Source organism: Patella vulgata, chromosome 2, assembly GCF_932274485.2.
Source record: "Patella vulgata chromosome 2, xgPatVulg1.2, whole genome shotgun sequence".
Taxonomy (NCBI): Eukaryota; Metazoa; Mollusca; class Gastropoda; family Patellidae; genus Patella; species Patella vulgata.
The window spans coordinates 30,668,128-30,683,357 of record NC_065880.2 but is presented as its reverse complement, the minus strand read 5'-3'; the positions used below and the strand labels follow the sequence as shown (position 1 = coordinate 30,683,357).

General features: G+C 34.6%; 1 protein-coding gene across 1 annotated transcript in view; it reads right to left on the bottom strand.

The window, feature by feature from the left end:
- Positions 1–11,011: 11,011 nt before the first annotated feature.
- LOC126811087 (FMRFamide receptor) overlaps positions 11,012–15,230 on the bottom strand; it is a 34,709-nt gene continuing 30,490 nt past the window's right edge. The window contains exon 2 of the mRNA XM_050536565.2: positions 11,012–13,621. Coding sequence (XP_050392522.1) covers positions 11,496–12,476 — 981 coding nt within the window. The 5' untranslated portion in view covers positions 12,477–13,621 and the 3' untranslated portion in view covers positions 11,012–11,495. The remainder of the gene's footprint in view (positions 13,622–15,230) is intronic.

The window sequence follows — 15,230 nt, the reverse complement described above, 5'->3', positions numbered from 1 at the left end:
TATAATTATGTTATTATATGCAGATGATCTTAGCATATTATCAGACTCGGTTGGTGATTTACAAAGAAAACTAAATATTTTGTATAAATTTTGTACTAATTTTAATTTAAATGTAAACCTTTCAAAGACAAAGATTGTAATTTTTAGAAATGGTGGTATTACTAAGAATATCGAAGTGTTTTATTATAATAATGTAAAATTAGAAGTTGTTTCTTATTACAATTATTTAGGTATATTATTTTCGTCGCGATTATGTTGGAGTAAACCTTTGTATAGTTTAAGTGTCAAAGCTGATAAAGCTCTTATACCCGTAAAATGTCTTCTTAGAACTGTCGACTGTATATCCCTAGATCATGCTTTCAAAATATTTGATGTAATTATCAAGCCGGTATTGTTGTATGGGTCACAAGTATGGGGCTTCGAATACAGAGAAGATATTGAGAAAGTTCATAGTGCATATTGTAAATACATTTTAGGCGTACACAAATCTGGCACAACCGTAGGATCACTGGGAGAATGTGGCCGCTATGGTTTATCGGTATCTTATATTTCAAATTGTATTAAATATTGGGTCAAATTATTAAATATGACCTCAGATAGATACCCTAAGCAAGTATATATAATGTTGTGTAATTTAGATAGTGCTGGAAGGGAAACATGGGCGACCAAAGTAAAACATGTGCTTTGTTCTTTGGGATTCGGCTATGTATGGTTTAACCAAAATGTTGGAGACAAACGATTATTTATGACATTATTAAAACAACGATTAACTGATATTAACGCACAGGAATGGTCATCGAAACTAAACGAGAGCAGTAGTCTATCAGAATATAAATGTTTCAAGCTTAATTTAATTCCAGAACAATACTTGTCTGTACATATTCCAAAAGTAGCCAAAAGAAATATCACTCTGTTACGTTTAAACTTATTGCCATTATATGTAAATATGTTTAGAAGAAAATTAAGTAAAACAAATTTGTGTCCATTATGTGAATTAGAACCAGAAGATTCTTTTCATTTCATATGTAAATGTAAATTATTACAAGACACTCGTGTTAAATATTTAGATTTTGTAGACTCTTCCGATATTAATTATTTTTATAAATTGTGTACATATAAAGATAGAGAATTTTTATTATCTTTGTCAAATTTTATAAATGCAGCCATAAAGATTAGAAATCATCAAATTATGAATTAAACTGTTTATTGTAAATAAATTAACACTTTTTAAAATGTTCATTATAGCAGCTAATTTATTTATTTAATGACCTGTTTGATATATTTGTATACATGTATATATTTATTATTTATATATTTACAACCTTGTAACTTTGGGTCGATGACCTGTTTACTGAATAAAACATTATTATTATTATTAATAATATTCAAAATTATCGACCAATCATTTTGTTTATCTTGGTTAAGTCTGTGCAGTCATCGTGGTATACATCTAATAGACACCTGCGCTATTAGAAAGGTTTTATGTCCCACAAGTGTGAAAAGGCAGACAAACCTACGAACCCTTTTTATTAACCCGCTGCATTTTATGAAAGGCCGGGGATAAAATAGTGAATTTACGTAGCGGCGACACAAAAAGCATTTGTCGGAATGTGTCACTGAGCAATAAATTTCCTGTGAAGTGTCATTCAACTCCCCAGGGTAACCTTTTCAGATTAAGAAACAGGACTGTTGTCAAGAGTCGGGATTCGACTCATTTGCAATAAGTAGTGGTGATTTCATTTTTATTTAATATTTGGACTACGAAGTTCGTCGTTTGATTATTTTGTTTCAGTGCATCTCTAACAAAAATTAAAATAGCTGTAATGGCGCACTGGCGGCTTAGGGATTGCGTTGAAATGTAAGACACGGGGGATATAGCCATATTCTTCCCCTTTCAGTTGATTCGTAGGGTACCATTCCGTGATTCCGTCCTTTCCATTAACAATGGAAAATCCGAATGGACAATCTCGAGGGAGGATATTTCTCGGCCAACAACTGGATCGAACCTTTTGCTTCATCGTTAGTGCGCTTTTCCTTTTCCATACTGACTGTATCCAATGCAGCAAGGTCTTTCATTTATATTTATATATAAATACATTTTCTAAAATACAAAATTTAGGCATGCCGAAACCGCAATTTAGTTATGCTATGGATCAAAATAACTTAATATCATCTAATTACGTTTGATAATGTGTCATAAAATTGGAAGCGTGATTGAACTGTTTTGATGTCTGACCTTTCGTTGATACTTCATCCATTATGACGTGGATACCAATAACTGTTAGGGAAACAATTTCTAAAGTTTCACTGTATTCATGTAATCTGCACAGTTATCTATTTAAATTCGGGATATTGTACACAAATTAACTAGGGTGTAAATGAGAATAATTACATCCTATTAAAGCCCAGTTATTGTTAGTGAGATCAATAAACAATTGGTCAAATATGATGTATTCATAAAGCGATTTAATGTAATAACAGTTATTATACATTAATAAACATACGTATCAAACCCCGCTGTGCCATGTAATTGGTGTAACAAGCACATATGTTCTCTTTCTTTGGCACAACCACTGGCATCGCAAGTTTGGAGATTCAGAAAACCCAAATGAATGAAGAATAAAATACAGATGATCTCAGAACTAATGAATAGGCGTAACTTTAGGTTCAACGAGTGTATTTTATTACAGTTACCAAAACACATAAAATAGAATTAGGCCTTGGGCGATTGTAATATCGAATATGGTCCAGATGGTACTCGCACGCGCTAATTAAAATAATGCTGCCTTTTAAAAAATGTAATTTGAGACCATAATTACAATGGGTAAATTGATTAACATATCTTCAAAGCAACTCAGCAGGTAATTGACACATATAATTTAAAATTTGACAGGAGATAATATTGAAGGCAGATCAGATAAGCAATTCATATCAGAATTAAGTACAAAAAAGATGGTCGTGGTCTACACTTCAACCCTTTGATAGTTGAATTTTATAGTTATCTGGAACATAAACTCATATTGATTTCATACTTAACACCACTTGTCCACTTTAAAATCTCTCTGGGAACAAATATTAAATCCGATGTAGCGTTTGTACTTGGCCCCGGTTTGGTTAGGTGCCTTGTGCGTGGGACCCGAGTGAAACTACACCAGTTAAAGATGCATTATGTAAGATTTAGATAAAGAGCGGGCCCTTCTTGCTATAATAGTTTAAAATAGATAATGCAAATTGGGTATATTGAAAATACCATCCAATTTAATTATTCTTAGCGAAGATATCAATGTTATGAGTTTTTCAAGCAGATTGTTACGTACATTGTTTATTGCCGTAGCAATGTCTCACTAATCCATTTTATCGTTAATTTATGATTCTCGCGGGTGTTCTTATTCATTGAATTCTCGACCATCCATCCGATTGTCCAGAGAGTTGATTATAGACTTGGCAGGTGAATATGTGTCTAAATAATAGTTACTTAACAATTGAAGCCAACAAAAAGACCTGCAATAGGCAGATTTAACTCTCACTTAATCCATCGTTAAGTATATTTTTGGTTTTATGTTCTCTTTTGCAAGCTATTTTATAACAGCGGAGAATTTATTTTATTGTGTTGAGTTTCTTTCTTTCATTGTCGTTCTTATGTATACTTGAATATTGTATTGTATATTATGTAAGTCTACCATTTTATTTACAAAAATGTCTGTTTTTCGTATTATGCTCACTTGAATATTGTATTACAAATACGTTTTTCATTTGTAATATGCCTACTTCAATAGTGTATTGTGTATTACGTAAGTCTACCACTTTATTTACAAAAATATCTGTCTTACGTTATGCATGCTTGAATATTGTATATTATGTAAGTCTACCACTTTATTTGCATCAATATCTGTCTTAACTATTATGTATACTTGCATGTATCTTTTGTAAGTCTACCACGTTATTTACAAAAATGTCTGGTTTAAGTACTATATTTGTTACTTTAATTTGTAACTACAGTAACAGTAATGAGCCTAATTGGGAATCTGGTCAGACCACTACACCATATCGTAAATTCTACGCAAATTATATAGGGCGTAACGAACTACTTATCTCCTGGAACTTTAAGCTGAAACTATTTCTGATTGCATATGATATAAATTACAAGTGAAATTACAAGCAGGAAAAGAAATTCGCATGTGAGCCCTTAAGTGAGGCATTAGCCCAAATTACAACTAAAGAGTTTACCTTAGATCTTCAAGTTGTCTTCTCAACTAGGATACACGAAGTTACCAACACCTGGCTAATTAGATATTATAACACAGCAAGCATACACACAATATGGGTACAGAAATAACTCCTATAAAACAGAAGAAAGGGGTTCATTAGACCGGGGGGTGCATGAGTCCGCCACTATACAAAATACTATAAATATGGGTATCAATAAACCTAACCCAACCCTAACCCTAATAATAGATATCGGTGGACTAATGAACACGCGGACTAGTGAGCATCCCCCAAACAGAAGATGGGTATGAAAATAACTAATATAAAATAGAAGTAGTTTATAAGCAATGGAGCTAAGAATGAGATCAACTTTTTGACATAATTAAGTGGGTATGATTCGTACACGAGAACATTTATATTGATGGAAAACTAATATAAGTTATTTTAAAAATAGGAGTTATTTGTGATTATTGTTCCAGATATAACATCTGAACAATTAATTTAACCTGTAAGAGGCATATCAATATAAACAAAACCCTGTTTAACCTCGGCTGAGGTGTACTAGAAAAGCATATTATTATCTTGCCTTGTGCACAAAAACTAGCCCTGCTTATAGCAAAATAGGGCGCATAGCAAATTATTGGACAGCTTGACGGGTCATGCTAGGTACCTCCGTTTAACACTACCCTTAAGTACAGATTACATTATTGACGTCATTAGTAATGCTAGTGCCAAAGTTAGTTTTAGATTTTTTCTTTTTCCCCCTTTTGCATGGTAACTTTTGTTGACTTTTTGGTTAAAGAAAAGGGTTTAAATATATATTTTCTGCCAGGTTTTGCTGAATATTCATGATTTTGCGGCGGACGGATAAGAGAGTAATAGGTTGGTTTTGTTAAATTGTATGGCGGACAGTTGCACTTTAACTTGCTACTTCCAGTTTGTGAATCCCAAGATTTCCAAGGTGAACCTCATACCTGCTTTTGAACAAGATGTTGCCACTTGTTGCTCCATCTGTGGTAGAAAGCCTTCAAACCCACGAAATTTTGGACAAAATATGTAGATCACCTTCTTTAAGTAGAACGAAACTTTGACACGTATTCAGTAGCCCTGTTAACTTTCACACTCGGGAAGTAAAATATATTCCGAGTAAAAATTACTCGCCTTTATTCACACATCGGTCAACCAGCTTTTAATGACAAGCTTATGGAACGACCCTTTCTTACATTTTTAAAAGAGTACTGTTTTAACTGATATGATAATACGAATTTAAAGGGAAACTCATTGGCTAAAGGCCTTGTCTACGATATCACCTTAGGTGGAAGTGGACGTAAAACCCCAGAAACGAACGAACGAACGGCTAAAGGCACAGTCGTGCTGAGGCGTTTTAACTGATATGATAATACGAATATAAAGGGAAACTCCTTGGCTAAAGGCATAGTCGTGCTGAATACTCTAAGTTCCTAACTCACAAAAGCCACCAGGCATCGTCTTACATAAGCGTCAAGCCATATCTTTGAAGTCGAAGTTAAGTTCAAATATTTATGTTAATCCCTTCTCAACGATAGTTATTTGCCTGTACTCAGTTTATCCGTGCGAGCTTTCCTTCTACCAGAAAACGACCGCAGTCTACCGGAATACACTAGCGGATACTTGTTTGCAGCAGATCAACACCGTGAGCTTTTTTTACCCTCAGTACTATAGGGGAGTTCGACACTAGGTTATTCCAGGTTCGGAGAGCTTAGGGTCCGCTTCCCCATTGAAGGTGTCATTGCAGAAACATTGTCCTAGAGAGCTTTTACATAGACGGTCATATATCGAAAATTTGTAATCAGATTGGTGTGAAATTGGTGTTGAGGGTTTATTATAGACATTGACCTGAAGTACATACCACTTTTACATGTTTACTGTATGTGCTCCTTAAAACATTTACTTTGATATATTGCAGACAATCTCATTTGAATACCATCTGTATTTAAAATACGCGACAATTCAAACTCCTATTTCCTTAATTTCTGTTTTCTATAAAACTATTCCCACCAGATTTCATATTGTAATAAAATCAAAACAGTCAATGGGCGAAGGTTTAGACTTCATTCTATATCTAGACTAGAATTTTGTAGAGTATCAGCCACATCATATATGCGTAAACGAATAATAATTGCATTTACAATATGTTCGAGTGCGAAAACTGTCACCTTAAAAATAATTGCAACACGTTAGTTAGTCTGATTTACGACAAAGGTAAACATGGTAAAATTTGGTATTTAACCAACAATAATACCGTATCTTTATATATCTGCTAAAACATTCATTCAGCGAGTAAAATGAATAAACCATAATATTATGTCTGCTCCAATATTTTCATACGTGTGACTTCTCTAATAGTAAGAGCAGGGAAAGCAAAACCCAGACGACAAGACTGCGGACATGAAACGAAATGTTCTGCGTCTAGCGGGCTGACGAAGAGGAGTATACGCCATGCAGGCAGTGTACTATGAGGGAAAATTTGCTCGGACAGCGGCACTACGACATACTCTTATTCCAACTTCAAGGGTACTTTTAAGTGTATGCGTCCCATCCGGACGACTAAACACTGTCGCTTGCCAGACTCTCCGTCCTGGCGCCACTGATAACGGGAAACCGGACCGGAAAATCCCGCGAAACTTTCGCGTCCAACACCGGGAGCGAACAGTTTAGTGAGCCAGCGTCTTACCACCGAAATACCTAATTTGAAAAGCGTTTGCGGTATTAAAGTAAAAGTGAGATATAAGTACGTACAGATATAATGGATCATTATCGTCATTTGCACGTGTTAATTTCTTACAGGGTAGTTAAAATAGATATCTCGAAAAAGTGATATAGTCAAGAATCCACCAGGGTAAATACGTCCGTTTAAATTAGGCAAAAAACGTTTGAGCTCTTCTCGGCATTACCAGGCCACAAATCAACGTATCTGGTAGTCAATTACATGATCCAAGACTGATCGAATAGTTTAAAAATATATCATCTACGCTTAAGAATGTAAACAGCGCATTGTTGTTTGCAATTATGTTAAACAGTTCTGAAAATGTCGCATTTTCTTCGTCTTTATAACCTAAAATAATACCCAAATTGTGTCTGGCTATGGAATTGGACCAAATTATAAGAATAAGCCATTTAGGCTATCCAGTTTCGTTTTCTGATCTTTTACGCCTGTTAACAGTTTTAACAGTTTCCTTCTTATTTCTTCGAGAAAAAAATACTTATTTGATAACCAAAAGAGCTGGTTGTGCATTTCAAAATCTTTTAGCTAAAGATGTTTAAGTTTTCTTCGTCTTTATAACCTAAAATAATACCCAAATTGTGTCTGGCTATGGAATTGGACCAAATTATAAGAATAAGCCATTTAGGCTATCCAGTTTCGTTTTCTGATCTTTTACGCCTGTTAACAGTTTTAACAGTTTCCTTCTTATTTCTTCGAGAAAAAAATACTTATTTGATAACCAAAAGAGCTGGTTGTGCATTTCAAAATCTTTTAGCTAAAGATGTTTAAGTTTTGAAATTTTAAACAAATTTCCTTTCATGTCATTCAAGTGACTAGTTATTTATCAAGACCCCAAAGTACAGAAAATCTAACTGGTGTTGCCTTAAAGAACTCTCTGAGCAAGCAATATCGTTTCTAGGTTGCAATAAATGCCAAGATACAGAAGTTTTTTTTCCTATTCACAGATTTCCCATCGGAAATAACAGCTACAGAAAGTTAACCTCAGTTTTCTTGGTTTTGAAGTTGAAGGCGAAGAAGTAGAAGTTAAATGAATTTGGCGACGGTTGTGTCATGACATCTCGTAAATTGATTCTTGTTCTGTAAAACATAGTAATTTGTCTTTTCTATTGCTGTGTAGGTTTATAAGGAAGTCGACATTTGTTTTGACAGTTAACATGAATCTAGAGCTGCCTTGAGAATTGCATAATAAACTGGGCACGGGATTTAGGTTTATTGATTTCAACCCAATGAGTTTAATACTGAGTTTTAATATTGAGACTGGCCTAGATATGTTCACTATCTATAGACACTATCAAATCCACCAGAAACAAACACGAATATGGTCATTTTTATTTCAAATTAAGCCGTTACCCACATAAATGAAGACACACTGTAATATTTTTATTCAACTATATTAATAAACTGTTTTCTTAAAACGTCGTTATTAGCCAATTTCTATTTATTTCGTTTCCATTCTGTTACTCTCGCAATATAAGTGGAACCGATGATTATGAAAACATAATCATTAAGTGCCATTTAGCGATTGAGGAACACATTAACAGAACTCAAATTTCATGGGAAACAATCACTGGTTTTATTCCAAAAAAAGAATTGCTTGTGGATCTGAAATCGTAAATCAATCGCTGTGTATGCGAAAGCACGCAACAAAGGGCCATTTTTTGTTTGACCAATCAGCGCAAGCTAAAATATTGCGTGGTTGCCTAAATTGCTCGTAACTTTATAACAAGTGTCTAAAATTTTCACTTTGTAGTTTACCCACATTATACCCATATAACCGAGCAACGGTATTTCTCCTAAACGAAAGTATTTTTCTGTTGACTACCAAGTCCAACGGAATAGATCATATATTTATTTTATAATAAATTAGATTATCCAGTTTTGAATTCCGAGCTGAAATGAAATGAGGTTTAATTTCTCTACTTTTCTGTCGACTGGGCTAATACTGATGGGGGTTATATACACGCCATACAGTGTGCTGCATGGAACATTTTGCCAGAACAGCGGCGTTACGGACTTCTCTTATTTCGAATTCTAACTGCCACACTGGGGTATTACGTGAATGTCAATTTGAATCCCAAATTCCTTTGTTGATTAGTCTTTAACTATAAGAAGTTTAGTACATGATATGTTTGAAGAACAATAAAAGTATCATATGAAGTGTTGACCTCATCGGGAACCAATACTGTGATACGTACCGTTAATTGAAGCCGAATTTCATCCGAAATCGTGTTTTGTAAGACTTGTATCATTACCATTTTCCACGTTTTATTTAACATAATTACCTATGATTTCATTTATATTTATAGGCTTAGATAAATGTTTTGTTTGATCTGTAAATATAACCAATCTTTTATTAAGACTCTCCAGATAAGGGGCGAAACTGGACTTATGTTCGTCGTTAAAGTTATGACCCATACGACGAATATTCATTACATTCAGATTGTTGGATTCGGAATAAAAACGACAAGTTATTAGTGTATTATATATCCGTTTGATATTGAAAAGGAAATGATTAATTTGTAGCTGAAGAGGTTCTAATGATAACGCTACATAAAATGAAATGAATAAATTAGCTTCAGTTTGGTTATTCTTAAAGATAACGGGAAATGACTTTATGAAGTTGTGAACTCATATGACCTTTAACGCGTGTAAGTGGTGCTACATGCAATTCGGTTGATTATTCCATGTCCAATTTATATCATGTTGCTTAAACAATGCCATCACCTTTCTGTCTCGTGGATCTAGTAAATATCTCACAGTCACAATATATTTCACGATGGTTGTAATTTATAAACACAATAACTTACTATTCATTTCAAGACAAGAGTATAAGGATTGTTTACTTTCCCCTTGGTTAATTCTAATGAAATTTGCACCAAATGAAGGACGTTAATGATTTTCTTTCGAAAATGTGCAGAGTTTGGGACTTTTTGACACTAAAGGACACATTTACCTGAATCCCACAGGGGGTTATGCGTAGAAGAACCCATTTCATTCAAAAATCGATACAGTGAAACAAAATGAAAATACATTATATTATATTAGCATTCAAAACAACAATAGATGTGTCTACTTATTGAAAATCCAATCAATACGTATTTTGTACAGGTTATATATGTGGATAGTTCACACATAATAAATCTTATAAAGACACAGCGATGAATTTGCAGATTCATCCCTGATTTCGTATACTATCTTATTTGAACATCCCCGATGTATAGCTGTATACGAGTAGTCAAATCACGTTCAATCAAAAAAATGTATTTTACCGACCGCTGCTAATTTCTCTTTTAACACAGTACCAGAAATATAGAATGTGGTTAGTGTTTAACAGTGACTTATTATTAGCTTTGGAATAAATGGACTTTCCATCATAATTTTGCTAAACAGGATGACTTTAGGTTTCTAATCCGTTATTACCCCTTTATTTACAGTAATAGACCACATTCCCAGCTCACGTGACAATACGAAGAGAAAACAGCAAAATGTCAATTTATCGATATATCAGCCCATTTCGACCTATCTACTTCCTGCTATATCTGATTAAACTTCAAGATTCCTGGATTTATAACCGAAACATGATGCCATTTTGTTATACAGAATTTCAATGCAAATCTCGAAATCGTCAAACTTAAGCTAAATCTTAATAAGTATCACACAGAGAAAATCATTTCCGCTGCTGAACAAATGTGCACAAATATCATAACCTACTCGCGATTTCATTAAGCAAATATTACATTTTCTTTAAGGTTCTCTAATTGTAGACCAGTCATAATTTCCCAAAATACTTACGTTTTGAATGATAAATTTATCTTTTGCGCACTGAGGTAAAAGTAATTGGGAAATATTATATTATAAAAATTGTGTCTTGATGAAAGCATAGACTCATGAAAGATGTTTGGAAATTAATATAGACCCAATATTAAGCTCTGTATTATGATATATCAAATTTAAGAATTCAGACGAATTTCAATCGAAGAATATCCAGTATTTATTTTCTGGACACTAAACTAAACAGATTGAACTGACACAATTTTAACAGTAATTTATACATTTATAATTTATTAAGGCAATTGTATAATACATAAATCGTGTGTGACGTATATATCTCTGAGTGGGTTAAATCTAGTTTTTCGTTAGTATTATTGTGGTGGAAAATGAAAGCAGTAGTTGTGGATTATAGTAATTATACTGTTGGTCATTACACTGTCCAAATGGGTTTGCTTGCTCCTTCCCGACCATCTGCTAGCTCTGGAGTTATCCATGAATTTCACATGGCTAATGTTTTCTATGAACATTACTACTAGACTATTCACTATATCAATTTTATAAAATATTGATTAATTCTTTATAAACAAAAGCACTTCTAGGTCTTATATACATGTAGTTTATACGGACGTAAGAATGCCACGAAAACACATTCAATTTTGCATTGTATAAATGCTCTTTAGATTCGTAATTATATTCAACAAGTCCTTAGTTTCGTAATTAAGTTCAACAAATCATTAACAAACAAGTTTTGTGCCTATATTTCCATCACCGTCTTTGATTTTCTAATGAAAGGGCAGAATGTTTTAATGAATAACGTTCTAAATCTTTGGCCCAATAAACAGTAGAAAATAAAATCGGTCGCGGCGTTTACACACAACATTGTGTCGCCTATGGACAGCAGATAATATCTGGTAGCTTCGGCTAAAAGATTGGGTTTAGCCAAGATAATAATGTTATAAACCAACGGAACAAAACAACACACGAAAAAACACCCTGTGATTCCAATCACGAACGATATCAAACTGTCCTCTTTTCCAGTTGGATTCCTCATAGATGTTGATTCGCGTCTCTGTTTATTCTTATTGTGGTAACTCAGTTTTATGGTAGTTTTTCTGCTTTTTTTTAAGGTCATTAACAAACGTATGTTGAGTATAACGATCAGTGTATAAGGTATCAAGAAATATAGTATGGTCGTCAAATAAATTTCATATACTCGCATATATAAAAAGTTGTAGTTGTCAGATGGAATGGAATCGTTGGCTGTTACATTCATTGGGGGTGTAATTATTAACGAACGCAAGCATCTCGGTATATTAAAGGCCACAGAGAAAATAAATACACCAATCATGAAATTGCGACTGTTCGATAAAGTACAAATAATTCGAGCTTTCATCGGGTAGGCTACGGCAATAAATCTTTCCACGGTTAAAATTACAGTAGCGTAAACCGACCCCATTTGAGCAATATTACGAATGGGATAAAAGGCAGCAACGATATGAAGTAGTGACATGGACATCGATATGGTATTTAATCCAACTACAGCTGTCACTCCGGTAGCTACCAAAAATACAGTATCGTAAAGAGCAAGACATATCAACAGCACAGCAGTAGATGATCGCATGGACCGATGCGCTAAAACTATCACTGAAAGTATATTACCAACAACTCCAAAACACGCCAAGCCGATTCGCACCACTCCTAGAGCGAAAAATACCCGATATGAATAAGACTCCATTTTTTTATCAACATGAAGAATTCTTAATACGTTTCCTTTTATTACGTCGAGGATTTAGTTCACAAGTTCAATTACCAAATCCAATCACAAAGTTTAGATTTAAAACACAAAAATGACGGCCTTCCATCTCAAATGATTAGAGTATGTATTAGTTTCAAATAACAAAAATAACCCGAGAGATAAATCACTTCCGAATTTATTTCGACAATTTGTTGAATCGGAATCTTGCGTGTCACTTGCAATAGTTTTTCCTCGTATTAAATAACTGAGTTGGTCTATTCTGTGGTAATGATAGTTTCCGTAACTAACATTTATGATTTTACTCTATATATATATATATATATAAATACATACTCCTGTCTATATTCTGGAATTGTAAATATGTAATTCTCCTGTCATAATCCTTTTATCATCGAGTTCAATCTACAGATTTATTGGACTCTCGTTAATGGAAGATTGCTGTAAAAAGGGCAATATATCCTAAATTATCAGCCTTGTTGCAAGATACGATAAATTTAGCACGGATCTTCAGAATTCTTCAAACACTCCTTCCCGTAGAACATTACTCGTAGACCCGATAATGATTTTAGCTTTCTTACATGTAATTGTGTAATAGAAAACTTAAATTGGAGCCGAACACATGTACATGTCCCGCACCGAATTACTTATTATTCCAATAAACGTGTTTCTGCTAGACGTAAATGTCTGCTTATTTCCGATCGTGGTGTTTGTTTATTATTCTGTGGAAGTCATTACGAAATACCAACGGATACTGTGGCTCTTGAAGTGGGATTAGTTGAAAGTCAACAGGCTCTCAGTATTTCATCCCAGAACACTTTGTATGATCCAATCGTCTTAACACAGTCATTAGAGTACTATTGACGCAAATGGTAATTTGAGATAAATCCAAAGCCAACAGTTATATCTACGGGAGCAAATTATCATAAATTGTTTAAAATCCACGTTGACACAGTTTCAAAATATGTATATTAATCCCAAGTACAACATTTGCTCTCCGATGGAGGGTTACCTTATCAGTTCACTGTCTGTATGGTCAGATGAGGGTATTATGAACGGCAGATGTAATCTGTTATATTGGACAACTGTTGACAGTTTCCTTGTCACTTCGATCTAGCTGTACACACCTGTGAATATCAAACAATATTTCATTAATGTCACGAGTTTTGTAAGTATATTAAACTGTTGAATGAATGTATATCTACTTGCCTTTCTATAAGCAACGTCACTTCCTGGTTGTATTTTCGTGCAAGTGTCGTTAGCCCGGTCATCGTACATGCACTATGGAATGATAGGATAATGGCAGATATATAATGGAAAGGAAATGGGTTATTGTGTTATTTTCTATAGTCACGTGCAAAGGAAGAAAACGTAAGGTGGAAATTCCTTTCTGCCCTCGCCTGAATTTGAAAACCAGTTCCTTCTTATTAAACATAATAAAAGACAATACTATGACTAGTATATGACTAGAACACAGTCCTTGAAATTTAAAGATATAATGCTGATTTGAAAGAACACGGAACCGGGAACCAAACAGGGGGCGGATGTCTGCAGGTCCACCAGGTTCCTCCCACTGCCAAGGAAAGAGTCCTTGAAATAAAATTGAACCATATGTTAGTCTCGAAGGTGCGATTGATATTGACATGTCCTTTTGGGGTTTCAGGCAGAGAAGCATACTCGACCCTGGAACAAACTCCGATTACGGTCATATTTGAGTTTTATATTTGGTGTTAGCAAATTAGCAAGATACAGCATATTAAAGATACATTATGGGAGATTTTAATAGAGAGTTGGCCATTCTTGCTATAACAGTCCAAAATTACATGATGCAAGATGAATATATTGAAAATTTCAGTCAAATTACTTTATTCTGAACAAAGTTATCACCATTGTAATTTTTAACTAGAAATAGGAGTCAACTCTCTCTTCACCGTCTCCGAGAATGGCCGATCGTTTGATTGACAGGCGTTAACTCCATCTACATAATCTCGATTATCAAGTAACGTTTTCAATGGCGGTGGTACCATTATCCTATTCGATTCGAGAAGTTGTTGCAATTCAATTCGTAAGAATTTTAATATATAGATAAGAAGCGAAAGCTTGAAAGGAATGGACCAAATCAATGAGGCATAATTGTAGCCGACTTCTTGTTAGCCTGCATGTACTCTTGTACTGGGGGTGGGGTGGGATGGCCGAATGGTTAGCACGTGCGTGCTGTATTATACGGCCTGTTATTGAGTCAACTGGCGTGGTTTCGAATCCCCGGTTGTACGTGACAAAGGGTAGGGTCGCCTGTCCAATCTCGTGGCTTTTCTCCGGGTCCTCAGGTTTCCTCCCACTGCTAAAGACCCCTACGCGCAAGCGAATTATTGAAATAAAATTAAAAACCATATGTTAGTCCCGAAATGACCTAGTTTGTGTCGAGTGGACGTTAAACCCCATTTCTCTCTCTCTCTCTGTCTCTCTTGTACTGTAACTGGTAGGCCTACGTAACTCCCGAAGCAGACAAATAGGAAACAGTGATCCAATGGGGCTGCAATTCAACTGGGGTGATGTTAGCTGCGATGTTGATCAATTTCCATAATTTTTCTGTAAACGCAAGTGACAACAGAGCGTATAATACCGACATCTAAACTCTCATTTTAACCACAACTAAACATAATATCAAGGCCGTATATATCGAACTTTCAATCAAATTGACTGACATGCGGCCTCGCTCAACAGCGGCCTCGCTTC